Source organism: Nomascus leucogenys, chromosome 1a (genome assembly GCF_006542625.1).
Source record: "Nomascus leucogenys isolate Asia chromosome 1a, Asia_NLE_v1, whole genome shotgun sequence".
Lineage (NCBI taxonomy): Eukaryota > Metazoa > Chordata > Mammalia > Primates > Hylobatidae > Nomascus > Nomascus leucogenys.
In genome coordinates this window covers 56,165,561-56,185,705 of record NC_044381.1, presented here as the reverse complement: position 1 = coordinate 56,185,705, position 20,145 = coordinate 56,165,561, and the positions used below count along the sequence as shown (strand labels likewise).

Genomic DNA, 20,145 nt, shown 5'->3' with positions numbered 1-20,145 from the left:
TGTTCTTATGGTGTGGAGATGTGTAGGAGTGCAGGAGATGTGGATGCCCATGTCTGCAGGAAGGGGCCACTCATTCATTCATTCAAAAATAGGGAGCAAGGGGCCATCCATTAATTCATTGTTTCAAAAATAGGTATAAAGAGCCAAAGAAGAGGTATCATCAGCAGGAAGAGGGTGAGGATGCACCTGTAAGCCACACATATTGGAGAACACAGGTTCTTCACTGTAAGTCTGTGTATGTGTATTTCTGGTGCTTATCCTGGTATTTTTTTTTTTTTTTTTTTTGAGACAGGGTATCACTCTGTCACCCAGGCCGGAGTGCAGTTGTGTAATCATGGCTCACTGCAACCTCGACCTCCCCAGGCTCAGGTGATTCTCCTATCTCAGCCTCTTGAGTAGCTGGGACTACAGATGCACACCACATTCGGATAATTTTTATATTTTTTGTAGAAACAGGATATTGCCATGCTGCCCAGGCTGGTCTTGAACTCGTGGGCTCAAGCAATCCACCTGCCTCAGCCTCCCAAAGCATTAGGATTACAAGTGTGAGCCACCATGCCTGGCCATATCCTCGTCCTTTTTTAATATGTCTGAAAAGAACTCTTGTATTATATGAAGTAAAACAGCTTATATTGACATATTATGTATAACATTGTACTTAATGCAGTGTCTTATTAACTAGGAAGCCCAATAAAACAAGCTTTGGTGAAAAAGGTAGCCTATTCAGGACACAGCAGAATGTGATTTTTCACTTCTGAAGGTAGGTTACTCACACGTTTAAATTTTGTAATATCACCAGGAGCCAACATAGCCCTCAATGGAAGAAGGGAATAAAAACACTGAGAGTTTTGGGGAGCCACCCAAAACTGCTGAGGATAAAAATGACAGGGCAGGAATTTCACTTCAGGCCAGCTGTTGTCCCTTTCTAGTATACCAAGAGCTTACTTGACCTTCAGAAGGAAGACTTTCTTATTTGGAGTAATTATTAACATTGTGGAGGGCTCCACACATCAGTGAATCCAAATAATGACCATCATGATGATAAAACCCCAAAGCAAAGGCAAGTCTCTACACAGCTTACCTGGGAAGACATTCTAGATCAACACAAAGCAGAGATACAGCGGTTGGGATTGGGAGTTCAGAGCCTTGGGGAGAACTAGGGGCTGCCACTGGTCAGTCATAATGGTTTCCCACATGCCGTCTTTCAACCACTTCTACTGCCTTCAGGATAAAAGGAAGGCAGCTAACTGAGAGGCACTCAAAATAATACAGTTATTCCTGTTATCATCAACCTTTTTACAATCAACCACAACTTAACTATGCAAATGATTAGAACACTAGTGGTGTTTTAAGAAAATTTAGAAAAATCAGTCATCTTCTTATCTTTAATGAATTGTATACCCACACACAGAGGCAAATAACTTCCTAACCAGGTCATATAAATGGCCAAGTTACACAAACCAGCCCATATCTTTACTTCTAATTACAGATGCCATTTTTTTAAAAAGAGAAAGTGCCATTATTTTAAAATTTGATTTAGGGAAAATACACAGTTAAATGTGAAAGATATTTTACATCAGTTTTAGATCATCTTAAATTAAACCTGACAGGGCTTTGGTGTCAGAAATCAAGGTCAAGTACACAAGATACAATGTCACAAAGCTCCCTGAAAACATTTTAGCTGCCAAAAATAAGCATCAGTTATAAAAGCAAACTGTCTTAGCTTCTAATGAATATGCTTTTCACTCTAAAGGCAGGTTTACTGATAAAACAAAAACAGAGGCCAGGCGAGGTGGCTCACACCTGTAATCTCAACACTTTGGGAGGCCGAGGCGGGTGGATCACCTGAGGTCAGAAGTTCGAGAGCAGCCTGGCCAACATGGTGAAACCCCCATCTCTACTAAAAATACAAAAATTAGCTGGGTGTGGTGGTGGGTGCCTGTATTCCCAGCTATTCAGGAGGCTGAGGCAGTAGAATCACTCGAACCTGGGAGGCGGAGGTTGCAGTGAGCTGAGATTGCGCCACTACACTCCAGCCTGGGTGACACAGCAAGACTCAGTCTCAAAAGAAGAAAAAAAAAATTAAAACAAAACCAAAGCCAAAAACCTTTTAACAATTTGTTTGTATCGGATTAGTTAATGTATTCCGTTTAAAACACATGTCCCCTTCCCTACCACCATTTTTTTTTTAAAAAAAGCTTTTAAACAAAGTTAAATAATTCATGTTCTCACTTATAAGTGGGAGCTAAATAAAGTGTACACATGGACACAGAGTATGAAATAATAGACACTGGAGACTAGGAAGGGTGGGAGGTGGCGAGGGAGGAGAAATTACTTAATGGGTACAATGTACACTACTTAGTGACAGTTACACTAAAAGCCCAGACCAGGCATGGTAACTCACACCTGTAGTCCCAGCACTTTGGGAGGCCGAGGCGGGTGGATCACCTGATGTCAGGAGTTCAAGACCAGCCTGGCCAACGTGGCGAAACCCTGTCTCTACTAAAAATACAAAAATTAGCCAAGCTTGGTGGTATACGCCTGTAATCCCAGCTACTCAGGAGACTGAGGCAGGAGAATCACTTGAACCTGGAGGCGGACGTTCTAGTGAGCTGAGATGGCACCACTACGCTCCAGCCTGGGCGACAGAGTGAGATTCCATCTCAGAAAGGTAAAAATAAAAAAATAAAAGCCCAGACTACACCACTACACAACATAGCCATGCAATAAAACTGCATTTTTACCCCTTAAATTTATTTTTTTTTTGAACTTTTAATACAGAGGGGATGCTTTCTAGAATATTTTGCCTAGGATACTGTTGCAGAGCTTATTAATCAGTTAATAAGCAAATCAGCCCCTAAATTCACTAATACCAGATGAACACCTGAATCCCTTGGCAGGACTCCAAAACAACCCCAAATGGGGAATTTACCTCTTGGTACATGTTTGAGGTATTCATTGATCAGTGAAGTAACTGGATGTTCAGAAAAAGCAATTCCGAAAGAAGAACAGCACAGACACACCTCTGTCGCCTTTTTACTGCCAGAGAACTGGGGCACAGCTCTGCTGTGGGAAACCAAATTCTGAAGGTCTAACGAGCATGTTCCTAGCATCACTGATAATGATTCTAACATTCACAGAAGACGTGAATTATGAGAGTGTTTCACATGTTCCCCTTTATATTTTAGGATAGCAATATAAAGTTGAATACTTACTTATTTATTTATTTATTTATTTGAGATGAAGTCTTGCTCTGTTGCCCAGGCTGGAGTGCAATGGCGACATCTTGGCTTACTGCAACCTCCGCCTCCCGGGTTCAAGAGATTCTCCTGCCTCAGACTCCTGTGCTTGCAATTTAAAAGACTCAGAAAAATATTTCACATAGGTTGGATGGATGCATAAGTGTTCACATAGAATGACGGCCTCACTAGTTTCTGGATTGTTTGCAACTTTGCAGGATCTCCCTTTCTCATCAGGTTGTAAAAGCATTTCTTTGGATTTGGTAGGTTCATACTCAGTTTTGAGGTAGGGGAAGAATTTATTAACATTTCAATGGTCAAATCAATGTTATTACTCATCACTGGCTCCCAAACTTCCTCATGTCCCTGTTCAGGCTTAAAGGGTGGTGGGTGCTTTAATTGTGATGGCAATCAAGAAGAAAGTTCAGTTTCTTTCCCATCTTATTCTTTCCCATTTTCCAAACTCTTATATTTCAAGCTCTGATTACAGCAGTTTTCACACTAAAGTAAACATTGATTAATCAGAAAACCATTGGGATAAATGGAAAAGCTGCTGCCTAATTTTGGTGGATAATTTGTTGTTTTTGTTGTTGTGACAACAGGTAGAGCTCAACAGAGTACCTGGTAAGGAGAAAAATGGACCATGCGATTTTTAACACCCACCAGGATGTGGGAAGCAGGGCCTGAGTTTAACATTCGCCAGAGAACCAGCAACCCTGGGCTACGGCCAAAGTTGGAACATCGGCCTCTGTGTTCCCAAAGGTTCATGCAGAATCTGAATTTTTCAAATTGGTTGAGGAAGTGGGATAGAAAAATGTACTTAAACAGATGTTTTAAAAAGTAGGACATAAGAGGCTCTTAAAATACTCCCAGCTCCGAGAAACTCTCCAATAAAAAAGTGACAGAAATTAACCATTTTCACTGAACTCTGCCTGATTTCCTCACACACATCTTTAAGAAATTCTCCTGGAAATTCAGCCTTCCACTTTCTGAGATTGGAAAGTGAAGCTGGAGGAGTTATTTAAGCATAAATGTGACCTTTTATCGAAGGGCTTTCTGGTGTTAGAAATATACTCTACTATGATCCCACCCCCAAAATACCACACTTGATTGCTTAAATGTGAAGTTAGATGTTCGATGCTTATGTTTTATACTTAATGAATTATCTCAGTAAATCAAAATATGTATTAATGATTAGTAAACATACAAACTATTTAATTTCCTAATATAATGTCTTTATTTACTCACAAGCAAAATCACATGGTATATATATTTTTTTGAGATGGAGTCTCGCTCTGTCACCCAGGCTGGGGTGCAATGATGCAATCTCGGCTCACTGCAACCTCTATCTCCCAGATTCAAGTGATTCTCCTGCCTCAGCCTCCAGAGTAGCTGGGACTACAGGCATGCGCTACCACGCCTGGCTAAGTTTTATATATATTTTTAGTAGAGACAGGGCTTCACCATGTTGGCCAGGCTGGTCTCAAATTCCTGACCTCAGGAGATCTTCCTGCCTCAGCCCCCCAAAGTGCTGGGATTACAGGCGTGGCCCATATGGTATTTTTATTATAAACAAAACCTACACCTTCAACCTGTTATTAACACAATCTGCATCTCTGATTGTCTTATCCATCAAAAGGAAATTACATTTTCTAGGTAGCAACAGTAGGAGAAGGAAGGCAAGAAGGCGCCATTGATATGACCTTGAGAGAATGCGCTGAAGCTTCTTCCTCTGCCCCCATCTGCATCTCAGAGCTGGAGCTCTGGGTATGAGGCTGTGCTCTGTCCCTGAAAGACTCAGAGGAAACAAACAGCATTTGTTGTGTTTGTCACCTGGAGATACTGTCAAGGCTAATCTAACCAAGGCAGCCCAGTCTGTCTGAACACAGCACACGTTGCCGATACTGCCTGCACCATTTACCTTTGGATGGAGATTAATTAGGTCATTCCATGGAAAAGATTACCAGAAATCTCCCTCCCTGCTATGGAGAGGTTGACAGGAAAGCAGAATTTTGGCACTGGCGTAACAGCCCCACAGGAGATTCCAATGTGCAGCCAAGATTGAGAATCATTGTTTGGGATGTTCTAGTGCCTGATAAACCCAACAGCAGGAAGAGGAGGAACTCCAAGGGACTGAGTGATAACGGCATCCACTTACCCAAATGTGGGACCTGCAGAAACTTCAAACAAAATTAGCAGAGGCCTTGTGAGTCAATTCAAATAAAAACATTCAACCTTTTAAGAGTGGTGGTTGACTGGATGGCTCAAGTCCATAGTCTCAACTGGATTTTGAATGCAGCAAAAGCTTCTAATGGAAGAGTAAAATGCTTTCTGAAGACAAATCCAGTCCTCATACTTCTAGAAACATTGCCTTCTAAATTAGATACTTGGAGTGGAATGGCAGGCAAAATACTCCCCTTACTGTTTAATTATTGTATTTGTCCATTCTTGCATTGCTAAACAGAAATAACTGACACTGGGCAATTTATAAAGAAAATAGGTTTAATTGGCTCGTGGTTCTGGAGGCTGTACAGGAAGCAGGGTGCTGGCATCTGCTCGGCTTCTGGGGAGGCCTCAGGAAACTTACAATCATGGCGGAAGGGAAGGGGGAGCAGGCACATCACATGGCTGGAGCAGGAACAAGGCAGGGGAGGGCGGGGATGTCACACACTTTCAAACAACCAGATTTCATGAGAACTCACTGACTGTCATGAGGACAGCACCAAGGGGATGGTGCTAAACCATACATGAGAAATCACCCTCCTGATCAATCACCTCCCAACAGGCCCCACCTCCAACACTGGAGATTACAATTCAACACAAGATTTGGGCAGAGACACAGATCCAAACCATATCAACTATTAACTCTTCTTCAAAAAATTTGTTTTGGTTCCTGTCATGATTGCCCTTACAATTAAATTTAAGTCCCGTGCAAATATGACATGACCCCAGTGTAGTTTAGTGCTCCTATAAGCAGAGCAGAAGGGCAGCGAAGGAGCTAGGGTCAGCTGTGAAGAGCCTGTAGGCCTTCTTTTCTTCTCGAGATTACTGAATATGGAACTAACGCGTTTTTGAGATGTCAGATAGGGCTGACCTTTGCCCTTGGGAAATTCTGTATCTACATCATGCAAGCAGATTCTGCAGAACCTTTTAGGGATTCACAGTTTTTTCCTTCACTGTAGGACAGGCCTAGAATGAGAATTTCCCAAATTCAAGAGACTGCAAACAGCAAAAATTATGATGCTTTTCTGGCTTCTGTGAAATCATCACAAGTAAACATGAGTTATGAGCTAACTCAGACTTAGGAACCCTGCCACTGAGCAAATGCCTTTGTAATATTTATTCAAGAAGTCATAAATTCGAATTGCTCCCATAAAACACTCTTGAGAGACATTCATAAAAATTAAGGTTTATCAACAGAGTGAGCAAATACATATGAATCATTTCTTTTTTAATAAAATAAGCAGACAAGGTATAAGAAAAAAATCTTCAAGGCTATATCTTAATTGAAAAAACATGTTAGTTAAAAAACAAATGCGGAACTAAATTTCTGATAAATTTCCTTTAATAAGTGGCCTGTCAAGTAATAGGCAAAGACTTTCAACAGCCTAGCTGAGCAATAATCTCACTAATATTTAAAATAAAACCCTCTAAAACCACTTTAAATTATCTTCTACATACATAAGAAAATGTTCCCAGCTCTGAAAGAAACAGAAACAGACAGAAAAAATAGCAGATAATAGAGAAATAAATACTCAGCAATAAGTAATGAGAAGACTGCACCACTGTGAAAATAAAAGCTAAAGTTTTATTCATCCCTGCCATAACTAATCAATTGTTTCAAGTTATACGATACTTTGTAAAGAAGATAACATATAGCATGCCTCCTAAACTATCACTGAATATGACTGAACCACTAATCATTTTATCATTTTATGACCTAAGCATGGTACTTTGTTACAGTTTCATGTTTAGAATCAAGACTAGCCCTGAGAAAAAATTATTAGAAATAATAGCCACCGGAAAATGATAAAGAAGAAATTGATGAAAATGACCTAAACAAGTAATAAAAAGAAAATGAGCTTATTTCTGATTTTTGAACCTGCCCCAGTAATAACCTTGTGTTTCTCGAGGGTCATTTAATTTGTAAATCACTTCCTTTTGCTCATATTGGCTTATGAAGTAGACAGAGAATGTCTCATTTAACAGATAAGAAAATGGAAAAACAGAGATGGTACGGCTTCCCCAGGACCAGGGTCAGCAAAGTACAGCCCATTGATTAAATCCACTCATGGACTGTGGATTTTTTGCATGGCCCATGAGTCAAAAATCGTTCTTCCTATTCTCAACTGTATTCTTAACTTACTATTCTTATTATACATTCTGTACATAGAGTTTATAACTGAGCCACACTTATTCGTTTACTTATTAGATATTGCCTATGTCTGCTTTCTGCACTACAACAGCAGAACTGGGTAGTTCCAATAGAGACCATATAGCCCACAAATATTGACTCCCTGGCCCTTTACAGAAAAGTTTGCAGACCCCAGCCCTAGACCCACAGTGGAACCATGAGCAACGCCCAGATTTTTTAGAGCCAATCCAGTGTTCTTTCCATTCCACCTTCTGCCTCTCCTTAAGCCATTTTAGCGTTCAGTTCATCCCAGGTGTCTGTTTGAGAAAGTTTATGCAACAGGAATTGAGATACTTGAGCCAGACATGGCAAATGAGGAGCAGATGGGAGGTACAATTGACTTGTATCCTACCTAGTTTCACAGTCATGAATGGAGAAGAATCCTGCCCCGGGGTGGTTTGTACCCAGAATCTCATCCATACCTAATTTAGACAATGAGATTTGGGACTTAAAAAAAAAAAAAAAAGTTTCACTCTGTCCCCAGGCTGGAGTACAGAGGCACCATCTCAGCTCACTGCAACCTCCGCCTCGCAGGCTCAATGGATCTTCCCACCTCAGCCTCCCGAGTAGCTGGGATTAGAAGCATGCACCATCACACTTGGCTAGTTTTTGTATTTTTTTTTTAGAGATGGGGTTTCACCATGTTGCCCCGGCTGATCTCAAAACCCTGGGCTCAAGAGATGGCCGCCTGCCTCGGCCTCCCAAAATGCTGGGACTACAGGCACAACCCACTGTGCCCGGCCTGATTTGGGACTTTTTGAGTTGATATTTGGATTAGAATTGGGTCTTAGAGTTGATGCTAGAATGGGTTGACTTTCAGGGATGTCGGGATGGAGTGGATGTTATGTTGCACATGAGGTGGACATGAATCTTGGGGAGCCAGAGGGGTTGAATTGTGTTCACTCGAAGCTCATGCTGACCCAAAACTTCAGAGTGTAACCTTATTTGGAAAGTGGGTCTCTGTAGATGCAAGCAAGATAAGATAAGGTCATACTGGATTAGGGTGGACCCTAATCCAGCGACTGGTGTCCTTATAAGAAAAGGGAAATCTGGACATAGCCCCAGAGAGGACAGTGCCGTGGACACACAGACGTGAGGGAGAATGCCAGGTGAAGGCAGAAGCAGAGGCTGGAGGCAAGCCTCTAAAAACAAATGGACGGCAAGGATTTCCAGCCCCCACCAGAAGCTGGGGAAGAAGCCGGCAACAGATTCTCTCAGAGCCTCCAGTTAGAACCAATCAACCTTGGTTTTGGCCCTTTAGCATGCAGAACTGTGAAAACAATTCACTTCTGTCTTAAGCCATCCAATCTTAAGTACTTTGTTATAACAGCCCTAGGAAACTAACACAGATTAGGGGCAAACGGAGATGGCCTAGACAAAATAATTAAAGTCAAGAGAAAAGGAGACAGTAGTAGATGTCAAAACACATAAAACCATTTTGTTTAAGATATAAACTGAGTACTCTAGAAGCTCATGAGGAAAAACAAAACAAAAGCAAAAACTAGAAGCTTTGATAACTAAGCTGATTAGGTTTTACAAACGCTGCTGCCGACATAAGCAGGAGTGGCTTACACAGGAGCCTTTTCTCCCCAGTGGGTCTGTTTACAAACCCATCCTTGAATTCCAAGCTTCGCCCAGTCACCTCACCATGACTGGCAAACAAAATGCATTTTACAACAGGGGAAAAACAGATGAACTGAAATCACCCCCAAGAACATTCCTGCCTCTTCACTGAAGTCATCTTAAATCTCCACAGAAAGCCCAATTTTTAGAGTACATTAGAAAGGGTAAGTAAAAAAAAGAACTGTACCTTTTCAAAAAGATACAGCAATGTATAAAGGAATCATCTCAGTCACTTCTAGAATCTCCTAGTGGCTCAGTGTGCGCCTCTCACCTTACTTCACACCAGATATACCATAGGCCAAGCTTGTCCAACCCATGGCTCGTGGGCCACAATGCAGCCCAGGACAGTTTTAAATGCAGCCCAATGCTAATTCGTAAACTTTCTTAAAACAGAATGAGATTTTTTTGCAATTTTTTTTAAGCTAATCAGCTATTGTTAGCGTTAGTGTGTTTTATGTGTGGCTCAAAACAATTCTTCCAATGTGGCCCAGGGAAGCCAAAAGATTGGATACCCTTGCTGTAGGCTAATTCATCCCACACAATTTTTTTGTTTTGTTTTGTTTTTTGAGACGGAGTTTCGCTCTTGTTGCCCAGGCTGGAGTGCAATGGCGCCATCTTGGCTCACAGCAACCTCCACCTCCCAGGTTCAAGTGATTCTCCTGCCTCAGCCTCCCTAGTAGGTGGGATTACAGGTGCCTGCCACCACACCCAGCTAATGTTTTGTAATTTTAGTAGAGATGGGGTTTCACTATGTTGGCCAGGCTGGTCTCGAACTCCTGACCTCAGGTGATCCACCTGCCTTGGCCTCCCAAAGTGCTGGGATTACAGGCGTGAACCACCGTGCCCAGCCCACCCCACACAATTTGTAGCATGACTCTGTTGCAGGGTGAAATTGTAGGCAAGATGTGTTCCTTCATTTCTTCAGGACTGCAAGGAAATGATGGTAAAGACATAGATTGTAGAGATGAGGTAAAGGCAAGTCTAAAATTTGGTGCCTACTGTGTTTTCCTATGAAATCCCATAAAAATTTAAATCGATTGCTTTAAAACTTTTTTTAATCATATATATATGAGTATAGGTGCCACAAGTTCATAATAAAGTTGTCCTTAGGGGTCCATACTAAAGCCCATGCAATTCTGGCATTTTACTAGCTAAATTCCTTCTTCACAGATCCAAGAGAGACCCAACTGACACAGAATTTTTCTCTTTATCATCATGTCGTGTTGTAATTTGCTATCAATTATTTCAAATAAACTCTTATTTCTAATCTAGTTGCTTAATGAACTCAGACACAGTATTATTCTCCTCTGGATTTGCATTCCAATATACCATATAAGATTTTATTTTCCTCCGCCTCTCTCCTTCCTGCCTCATTATTTTCCTCTGGTTTTCAGCAGATTTGTATTTTAAGTAACTGTTGGTGAGGGGAAAGCAAATGGCAGCTTGACACCAGCACTTTATGGGAGCACATTGCTGGCTGGGCCATTAGCATTGTGCTCATGAGCTGTCACTTAGTTCCCAAGAAGGATGAACTCCCAGAACAAACAAACAAAACCCACTGATTTCTCTGAGTAGTCTGCAGCAATTAGTGAAAACATTTCCTGAGACTGGGAATTCTTGAAACACTGGCCACTGTAAACCCAATGTCCCCGTCGCTCCAATGAAGAAATTAACTGGGTCTCTTAGCGGAAAGAGAAAATGTATGACTTCCTTTTCTCAGCGCCGGAAATAAGCAACCTAAATAACAGCCCAAACTTTGGAATCCCTGCACACTGGGTAGCCTCACACTACCACCATGAGAGAAGTCCTGCAGAAAGAAGACCGGGGGCTAACTAAATTCCTCAAACTCCTCTCAATGATCCCCACACCCCAGGGAACAAGAGCTTCTTCTGGCATCTGACCAAAGCACTGAGGGAATCTTTGTGCTAACCAGAGTGGGCAGGCACACATCCACAAATAGGGCAAGCACTCCCTAAGCACGTTACCTTGTTCAGCTCACACACATACTGTATCCTTAGCGTGTCCATCGCTCTGATCATGGCTTGCATGGCAGTGAATATGTTTTGGTAAACCAGCTTCGTGAACCCCTTTCTGTCTTCATCGCTGTAACCAGACCCATGGATAATTCTCATCTGTTTGATAAAGGTGCTTTTCCCACTTTCACCAGTTCCTATAAGACAAAACAAGTGGAAAACGCTGTCAGCAGACTTCCAAAGGAACACACGGGGAAACAGAGGACCTCCCGGCAGTATTAATCCACATCCCAATTAATAGGTTGATGGGTTGGATTTGGAAGGGGCTGCCAAATGGTTATGCAGTTTTAGGCTACAGAGCAGTGCCAGCCCAAGCCTCAGGCAAGTGCCATCCTCAGTCCAGGGAAATGCTTCCCCACATCCTTGCCCTAAGTCCTTGAAAAACAGGTAACCATGTCTGAAAGACCTGAGCATTTGAAAGCTTTGTCACTGCGAAGATGGCAGTGGCAGTGATAGGGCTGTATCAGGGTGCAGGGAGGGTTTGAGCCATAGGAACACTTGGAGGAGAGAAAAAGGCTCATGAATCAGTCAACTCCTTCCATTCAGATACACAAATATTCTTCATTCCTGCACAAGAAAGCACCATTTCCCAGCGGTGCCAAATGTCTATGTGCTTGCTTCTTTTCATGTCTCAACATGCAGTTCAGGAGGTCCTCGAAACTCACAACACTTGCATGTGGCAGCCAAGGAACCTGCTACGGTATGAAGCCATCCCTATTGTTCTTAAATGTGCATTAGAGGTCCAGATAGAACATATGTGAAAAATGACATCAAAACTGTACATTGATATTAGATTGAGAGTTTGCTTGAAAAGGTAGTAAAAGTTGCAGTATAAGTGATAGCAATTTAGACAATAGAATTAAAATATTTGCTAATATTATCTTTGATAAAGATAATTTATCATATGACACCCCTTTACCATGTTTGGAACATGATGTGTCCTATTCATGGCTTCTCACAACCGCTTGATGAAGTATATGCTATTGCTGATACAGTTCAGACCTGTGTCCCTACCCAAATCTCATGTTGAATTGTAATCCCCAGTGTTGGAAGTGGGGCCTGGTGGGAGGTGATTGGATCATGGGGTGGTTTCTCATGAATGGTTTAGCACCCTCACCTTGGTGCTGTTCTCATGAGAGTTCTTGCAAGATCTGGTTGTTTAAAAGTGTATGGCACCCTTCCCCCTCACTCTCTCTTGCTCCTGCTCTGGCCACATGAAGTGCCTGCTCTCCCTTTACCTTCCATCATGATTGAAAGTTTCCTCAGGCCTCCCCAGAAGCTGAGCAGATGTCAGCATCATGCTTCCTGTACAGCTTGTGGAACCGTGAGCCAATTCAACCTCTTTTCTTTATAAATTACCCAGTCTCAGGCATTTCTTCATAGCAATGTGAAAACAGACGAATACAATTATCATCTTCATTTTACAAGAAACCTAAGATTCTAATTGGTTAAATAATCTCTGCAAGCTCACAGTTGGCAAGAGAAAGAACTGGGATTTACTCAGAATTGAACTACAATGACAAACTCGATTATTAGAGAAGAATGTCTTGGTCTGATCTAAAGGGGACAAACCCAAAGTTCACAGTAACACACTGAACCTCAAACCACAGCCAACCCACTGTCTTGCAGGCTCAGGCTGCTGGGGCACAAGGGAGAGCCCCCAGATGGGGGAGTGTCCTCACACGCAGTCTCACGGGCCTTGTTTCAGCCTCCAGAGACAGGATAGGTAGACATTGTCCTCCCACCTCAGAGACCAGAAAACTGGCAATTAGTCAGGGGACAAGCCAAGGTTGGGTACAGATGCAGAAGTGGGGCTGGAAGTCAGGTATCAAGGCCTTGGCTTTCAACGTTCACCACAGACATCACGTATCCTAGAAAGGATTTCCTTCCCCTGCGTGCCACCAATAGTTAGTCCTGCCTGCTTTAGGTCCTCACAGTGCCTTGGATATTCAGAAGCAGCACATCGCCTAAATGCTTGCTTGCAAACATATCCCTCACCATACCTTTCATCCAGTAAAGGCAGGGCCCGAGATTCACACATTTGGGTACCATGAACAATGTGCCTGCTTTATAGAAAGCACTCAAAGAAATGATCAATGAAAGAATGAATGGAACAAACATGAGAAGTCAGCAGGTTTCCTCCATAGGTCTTATATCATGGACAACCTCAGAAAAACGAGACATGAACTGAACAAGGATAAACTGTGATGAGACCACGTGCCCCTGGGAGCCACCATTTCGTAATGACTCTTGGCTGCACAAACCCTATATGAGAAGTGAGGACCTTTAGAAAGACCTTATACTGTCCAAGCTTGGTTCAAAGTCCCAAGCCAGATTAGCTCTCTACTCCTGCAGCATCTTGGAGTCCCTGCATGTGACTATGATACCGCCACATCTTCTATTCCACCCGGCAGAGCTGAGCTCCAATCCAGTGCTAGATTACCCCAAGCAAACATCAATATGGCTACATTTACATGCTGTGAAGCTGATGTGAATGCAGATATTATGTAATCACCTCAAGACAGGCTGTGGTTTTGGTCCTGAAGCCAGAAAAATCACTCAAGACATGCCCCAAAATCTACACTAAGAGAATATTTTTGCTAATAAGACCCATTCACTTACAATGTTATTAATAGTTAAAGCTAACCCCACCATCAGCCCCAAACACACAAACATGTTTTAAAAGCCATCAATTTCTGCTTTCAGACATGGAGTATTTCAAAAAGTAAATGTTAAAAGTGATTTTAAGGGTTCATACAAGAGAAGATATAGATGTATTCAATAAATACCCATATTTTAAAATATTCTTTAGTTTTAAATTGTGGTTGTTTAAAGAATTAAAAAACCAAATGTGGGGCAAAAAAAGGGCAGGATAAAGGCAAAGAAGAGAGACTGAAAGACACATGGCACCGAGGGCTGAGGTTGAGAGAGCAGAGACTCATCGTGAGGGGGTCCTCCACTCTCACTTAAGCCTCAGCATCACCCAGCTAGTGTATTTTTTTTTTCCAGAAGGGAAATGGAAAATCAGAAAGATTAAATTGGTTGTCCAAGGTCACTCAGTTTGGAAGTGTTGTGGCCTGGGTCCAAATGCAGGTTTATGTTGGTGTATGCACGTCTCAGGATAGCACCCCTAGTTATGGGGTGTTACCCCTAGTTATGAGCTGGTTTTACACTGCTTATTTCCCCCAAGTACGTGGTCTCATCCATCGCTCCTGTCGGCTTACGTGCAGTCTTCACCTGGTACAGAGATTTCAATCCTTGGAACTTTACGTTTTAGCCTGCAGAGATCTGCTGTAAATAAGATGGTCCCAGCAGCAGGTGAATGCAGGGGAAGGTAGATGATGGCATCATTCTGTCTATAATGACAGTGGTGACCAGGACCACAGGGACCAGTTAAACTCAAGCTAAGGATCTCAGTTGAGTTTCCTCACTTGTTCTAAACAAGTATATGACTGTTCATTTATTCACAAAAAGCAAAAGAAAAATTCAAAGGGTATGATTTTTAGAGTGAAAATTATTGGTGATTGGAGGACTGGGTGACTTAGATTCTACATCCTACCTACCTATTAGAATATGTGGTTTGTTTCAGTAGCATGGGTCCACTCTGCCTCGTTGTTTATCTCTTTGCGAGGAATTTCTCACCTGCGCCCCCACAAAATGCATGTGCGGGTGGAGGGTCCTCTGAAGCCGGAACAGCTACACACAGTGAAGAGAACAGGAACCCTCACCCTGGCAGTAGCTTTTTGGTTTACAAGGAGTGGGAGGTCTTTCAACTGAAAGGTGAATTTTGGTGTCTGGTTCCAAAGGGATTCACTTAGATGTAATGGGGCTGGGGTGGAGGGGTCACAGCCCAGAAGGCTTGCAATCCTGGACCCAATCCATAAAATCACAGAGTAAAAGAAAGAATAAAATTACAATTCCGTCTCTAGACTCTGTTTCAAATATAATTAGGGGAAATGGCTCTTCTCCATTCAGTTTTTCTCTGTTTCCATATTTGAAAATAAAATCCAACAATGGTAATAAGTACTTTTAAACTTTCAGCATCATCAAGATCCTGCCATATATATATATTTTGGAGACAGAGTCTTGCTCTGTTGCTCACACTGGAGTGCAGTGACGTGATCTCAGCTCACTGCATGCAACCTCTGCCTCTGGGTTCAAGCAATTCCCCTGCCTCAGCCTCCCCAGTAGCTGGGATTACAGGCGTGTGCCACCACACCTGGCTAATTTTTGTATTTTTAGTAGAGACAGGGTTTCGCCATGTTGCCCAGGCTGCGTCTCAAACTCCTGAGCTCAGGCCATCCTCCTGCCTCGGCCTCCCAAAGTGCAAGGATTACAGGCGTGAGCCACCATGCCTGGCCTGGTGCCTGATATATTTGAGATAGTTGCTCACCATCATCCAACTGCAACTGTCCTTTGTCATAAAATCAGCGGCAAACTTCTGGGGAAGGCAAACCCTGGCCAGTAATAGATTCACTAGAAGACTTTCTCTGCGTTGATCCTTTCTGACCTCTCAGCAGGGGATAAAACTGCTCCTGGTCTAAGGGTCCCATAATCTCTCAAGTCTCTGCTATACAGCTTTGCCTTGGATCCTCTGCCTCCCATCTCCCCCTAAACTTAAGACATTTCCTTTTCCAGGGCAGACACTCAATTACTGGTTAAATTGAACATAGAGACCTTGCTAGTTGGCACATACAGATAATTTCTTTTCTATTTTAAGTTAAAGCTCACCTCTACCAGCTTCCTGCTTACTGTGGGTGAGAGCTGTCAGCCTTTGACCTTGCAGGTTGGGAGTTTTCCTACAAGACAGTTGCTCCTGGCCTTCCACTCAACTAGCGTTTCCCAAACCTCAATTATCTGTGTATCAACCTTGTGATTTTTCTCATACCCATATGTCACCTGTGTGATTATTTAATATTTAGCTTTATTATTTCAATAAACTTGTAAAGAAAGGAAATCTGTCACAAGTAAAAGACCAGTATTATTTGCCATGATCAAACTAAATATAACAAAATAAATGACTTCAGCAATATTTCAAATAAAAACATCCTGTCTATCACCAGTGATCTGGGAACCACATTTTGGAAAATAATACATATGAATTATCATTTCTTAGGTGAAATTTACCCGTTTACTTTTCATCCTTAAACGAGATTCCCCCACTCTTCACTCTAGAGTCTCCTGAAATTCTACCCATGAACCTCATCCCAATACAAAATAACCAAGGATTGAAACTCATATACGTACAAAAGGCCTTTAGGAGCCAAGAGGAAACAGAGGCCAAAGCAACATAAATTTTTCCCAAGTGATAGTCCAAGGACATCAAAACAGAAAGCCAATTGTTCTAATGTTTACATAAAATTCAGAAAGACTGCCTCCCAGAGAGCCAAAGCAGGCTGATAAAGCTTCCTAGATAGGAAGCACCATCTCCCAGTTGTCTGTGATGTGTTCTGAAACCATCGTGAGAAGCCACTGCTTTTAGCTCAGTTTTGCATGAGACAACGTAAATAGAACAAAAGAAGTCAGAACAAGAATAAGGACACAGTTCTGGATGTTGCTCATGCTGTCTAAATCATCTATGTGCCCAACAGGCGGAAGACAGATATGCGCATAATGGATGTGACCAGCAGGTTGGCTAAGGACAGGGATCTTTTTTTTTCTTGTTTCCTGGTATCTTTGGAGCCTAAAAGAGCACAGAGTAAGAGCCTAATAAAATATTCATGAATGGGTGTTTATTGGCTGTAGACAGTCAGGATGGCTTCTGTTTTGAAAAGCAACAACGAGGTGAAACCCTGTCTCTACTAAAAATACAAAAAATTAGCCAGGCGTGGTGGTGGGCCCCTGTAGTCCCAGCTACTCGGGAGGCTGAGGCAGGAGAATGGCGTAAACTCGGGAGGCGCAGCTTGCAGTGAGCCAATATTGCACCACTGCACTCCAGCCTGGGCGACATGCGAGACTCCGTCCAGGAAAAAAACAAAAACAAAAAATATATTGATTTATGAGAGAATCAGCTAATGCTGGGAGAAATTCCAAATGACTCCCCACCTAAGTGCAGGACAGCATCCAATGAGGGAGAGGGATGCTCATTAAAAATACAGATTCTTGGGCCTCTTGTCAGGTCTAATAATTCTGACAGATTTGAAAATATACATTTTTCACCAGTATTCCAGGGGTTTGGATGCACCTGGTCCACAGGCTGGTTGGGAAACACTTCTCTGGGGCCCTTCAAAGGGGAACCTGTGCCAATAGAATATGCCTGGGACTGGAATGCTCAAGCTATTGCATTACATTCAGTTTAGTTGATGTTTGTTGTTTTTTTTTTCCAAGCAAGTTCCAATTTTATTTCTGCATGAGTAAAATATCCCCTCTGGAGCTCTGTTTTTCAATTTCCAGGGGAAAACATTTTTAAAGTGCCGATAAGATTCACTTCTTCAAGTTACTCCTGCCAGTTTTCTGTCCAGCCCCTACATCACCATCACAGCCAGGTCACTCTCCCAGCTTCTGTTCTTGCAAATAGAGGAGGTGCTATTTTTCACCATAAAAGGAGAAGTAGCAATAATTCCAGGCAACAGAGAACGGTAAACAATTGGAGACAGGGTTCATGGCTGCTGTCTCAACAAAAGAGGTTAATATGAGGCTTTCAAAATAAAAAAGGAGAGCTGAAAGAAACTAAGTGATGAGGCTCAATACACAGTTTAAGATTAAAAAACAACAACAGCAGAACAATGGAGCAGAATTCAAAATATGTTGTATTACTTTTGTTAGGTTTTTTTTTGTGTGTGTGTGTGTGAGAGAGAGAGAGAGAGAGAGAGACTCGCTCTGTCGTGCAGGCTGGAGTGCAGTCACGCGATCTTGGTTCACTGCAACCTTCACCTCCCAGGTTCAAGCAATTCTTCTGCCTCAGCCTCCCGAGCAGCTGGGATTACAGGCATGCACCATCACACCTGGCTAATTTTTGTATTTTTAGTATAGACGGGGTTTCACCATGTTGGCCAGGCTGGTCTCGAACTCCTGGTCTCAAGGTATCTGCCCACCTTGACCTCCCAAAGTGCTGGATTACAGGTGTAAGACACCGTGCCCTGTCTTATTAGTCTTTTGATTATTTAATCTGCAAAACCATCTTTATTGCCTAGCCAAGAAAAGCAGAAATTCCAAATACTTCCTGCTACTTTCTATCATCTTTGGGTCTCATTTTGATAAAGAAAGAATTTTTAAGTCCTAACTTGATTTGTGAGTACCTCTTATATCAGACAAAGTCAATGGGTCATGTTAACAAGTTTTAATCACAGAGAATTTCTGAATAATTATTTTTCTAATTTAAGATATCAAAAATAATATATTTCTCCTATTTGCCATATGTGCATTTTTTTTTACATCTGCATGCATCTTTTTTACGGATACAAAGTATTTTACATATTTATGGGGTACCTATGAATATCTGTTACATGCATAAAATCAAGCCAGGGTATCTGGGGTATCCATCACCTTGAGTATTTATCATGTCTATGTGTCAATAACATTTCAAATCCTCTCTTCTAGCTACTTTGAGTATACAATACACTGTTGCTAATTATGGTCACTCTACTTTGCTATCAAATATTGAGCTTATTTCTTCTATCTAACTGTATGCTTGTATCCACTAGTCAACCTCCCTTCATCCTTCCCTCCCACCCACACCCTCTTCCTGGCCTTTGGTATTTATTATTCTATTCTCGGCTCCACAAGACCAAGTGTTTTATCTCCCACCTACCAGTGAGAAGATGCAGTATCTGTCTTGCTGTGCCTGGCTTATCCCACTTAATATAATGACCTCCATTTCCATCCATGTTGCTGCAAATGACATGATTTCATTCTTTTTCTATGGCTGAATGGTATCCCACTATGTATATATACCACACTTTCTTTATCCATCTGACCATCAGTGGACACTTAGGTTGATTCCTTATCTTTGCTATTGTGAATAGGGCTGTGATAAACATGCAAGCGCAGGTATTCCTGTGATATACAGATTTCTTTTTTCTTTGGATAAATACCTAGTAGTAGGATTGCTGAACTGTATGGTAATCTATTTTGGGTTGTTGGAGAATTCTCCATACTGTTTTCCATAGTGGTTGCATTAGCTTACATTCCCACCAACAGTGTATGAGTTCCCTTTTCTCTGCATCCTTGCCACCATGTCATTTTTTGTCTTTTTAGTAGTAGCCATTCTAACTAGGGAATGGTGGTATCTCATTATGGTTTTCATTTGCATTTCCTGACAATCAGTGATGTTGAACATTTTTTCACATACCTGTTGGCCATTTGTATGTCTTCTTTTAAAAACATTCATATGCATATTCTTAGCCCACTTTTTAATGGCATTATTTGATTTTTTTTAAATTGTTGAGTTATTTGAGTTCCTTATGTATTCTGGATATTAATCCCTTGTTGATTAATAGTTTGCAAATATTTTCTCCCATTCAACAAGTTGTTTTATTCACTCTGTTGACTGTTTCCTTTGCTGTACAGAAGCTTATTTTTTTTTTTTTTTTAGAGACAGGGCCTCATTCTGTTGCCCAGGCCAGAGTGCAGAGGTACAATCTTAGCTTACTGCAGCCACAAATTCCTGGGCTCAAGTGATCCTCCTGTCTCAGTCTTCCAAGTAGCTGGGACTAGAGGTGTGTGCCACCACACCCAGCTAATTTTTAAAATTTTGTTTACAGAGACAGCATTTCACTGTGTTGTTCAGGGTGGTCTTGAAATCCTGGCCTCAAGTGATCCTCCCGCCTTGGCCTCCAAACATGTTGGGATTACAGGTGTGAGGCATCGCTTCCAACCTGTTCTTTTTGCTCAGGAT

At 41.9% G+C, this 20,145-nt stretch overlaps 1 protein-coding gene and 1 long non-coding RNA gene across 2 annotated transcripts in view; one reads left to right on the top strand and one right to left on the bottom strand.

Annotated features, from left to right (window-relative positions):
- The window catches only part of LOC105738457, a 76,717-nt gene extending 67,762 nt beyond the window's left edge, over window positions 1-8,955 (top strand). Inside the window, exons 3-5 of the long non-coding RNA XR_001114260.2 lie at window positions 134-235; window positions 683-760; window positions 8,692-8,955. This is a non-coding gene — a long non-coding RNA (uncharacterized LOC105738457). The remainder of the gene's footprint in view (window positions 1-133; window positions 236-682; window positions 761-8,691) is intronic.
- The window catches only part of GNA14 (G protein subunit alpha 14), a 224,165-nt gene that overhangs the window by 91,988 nt on the left and 112,032 nt on the right, over window positions 1-20,145 (bottom strand). The window contains exon 2 of the mRNA XM_003267443.4: window positions 11,262-11,446. Within this exon, the coding sequence (XP_003267491.1) occupies window positions 11,262-11,446 (185 nt within the window). The remainder of the gene's footprint in view (window positions 1-11,261; window positions 11,447-20,145) is intronic.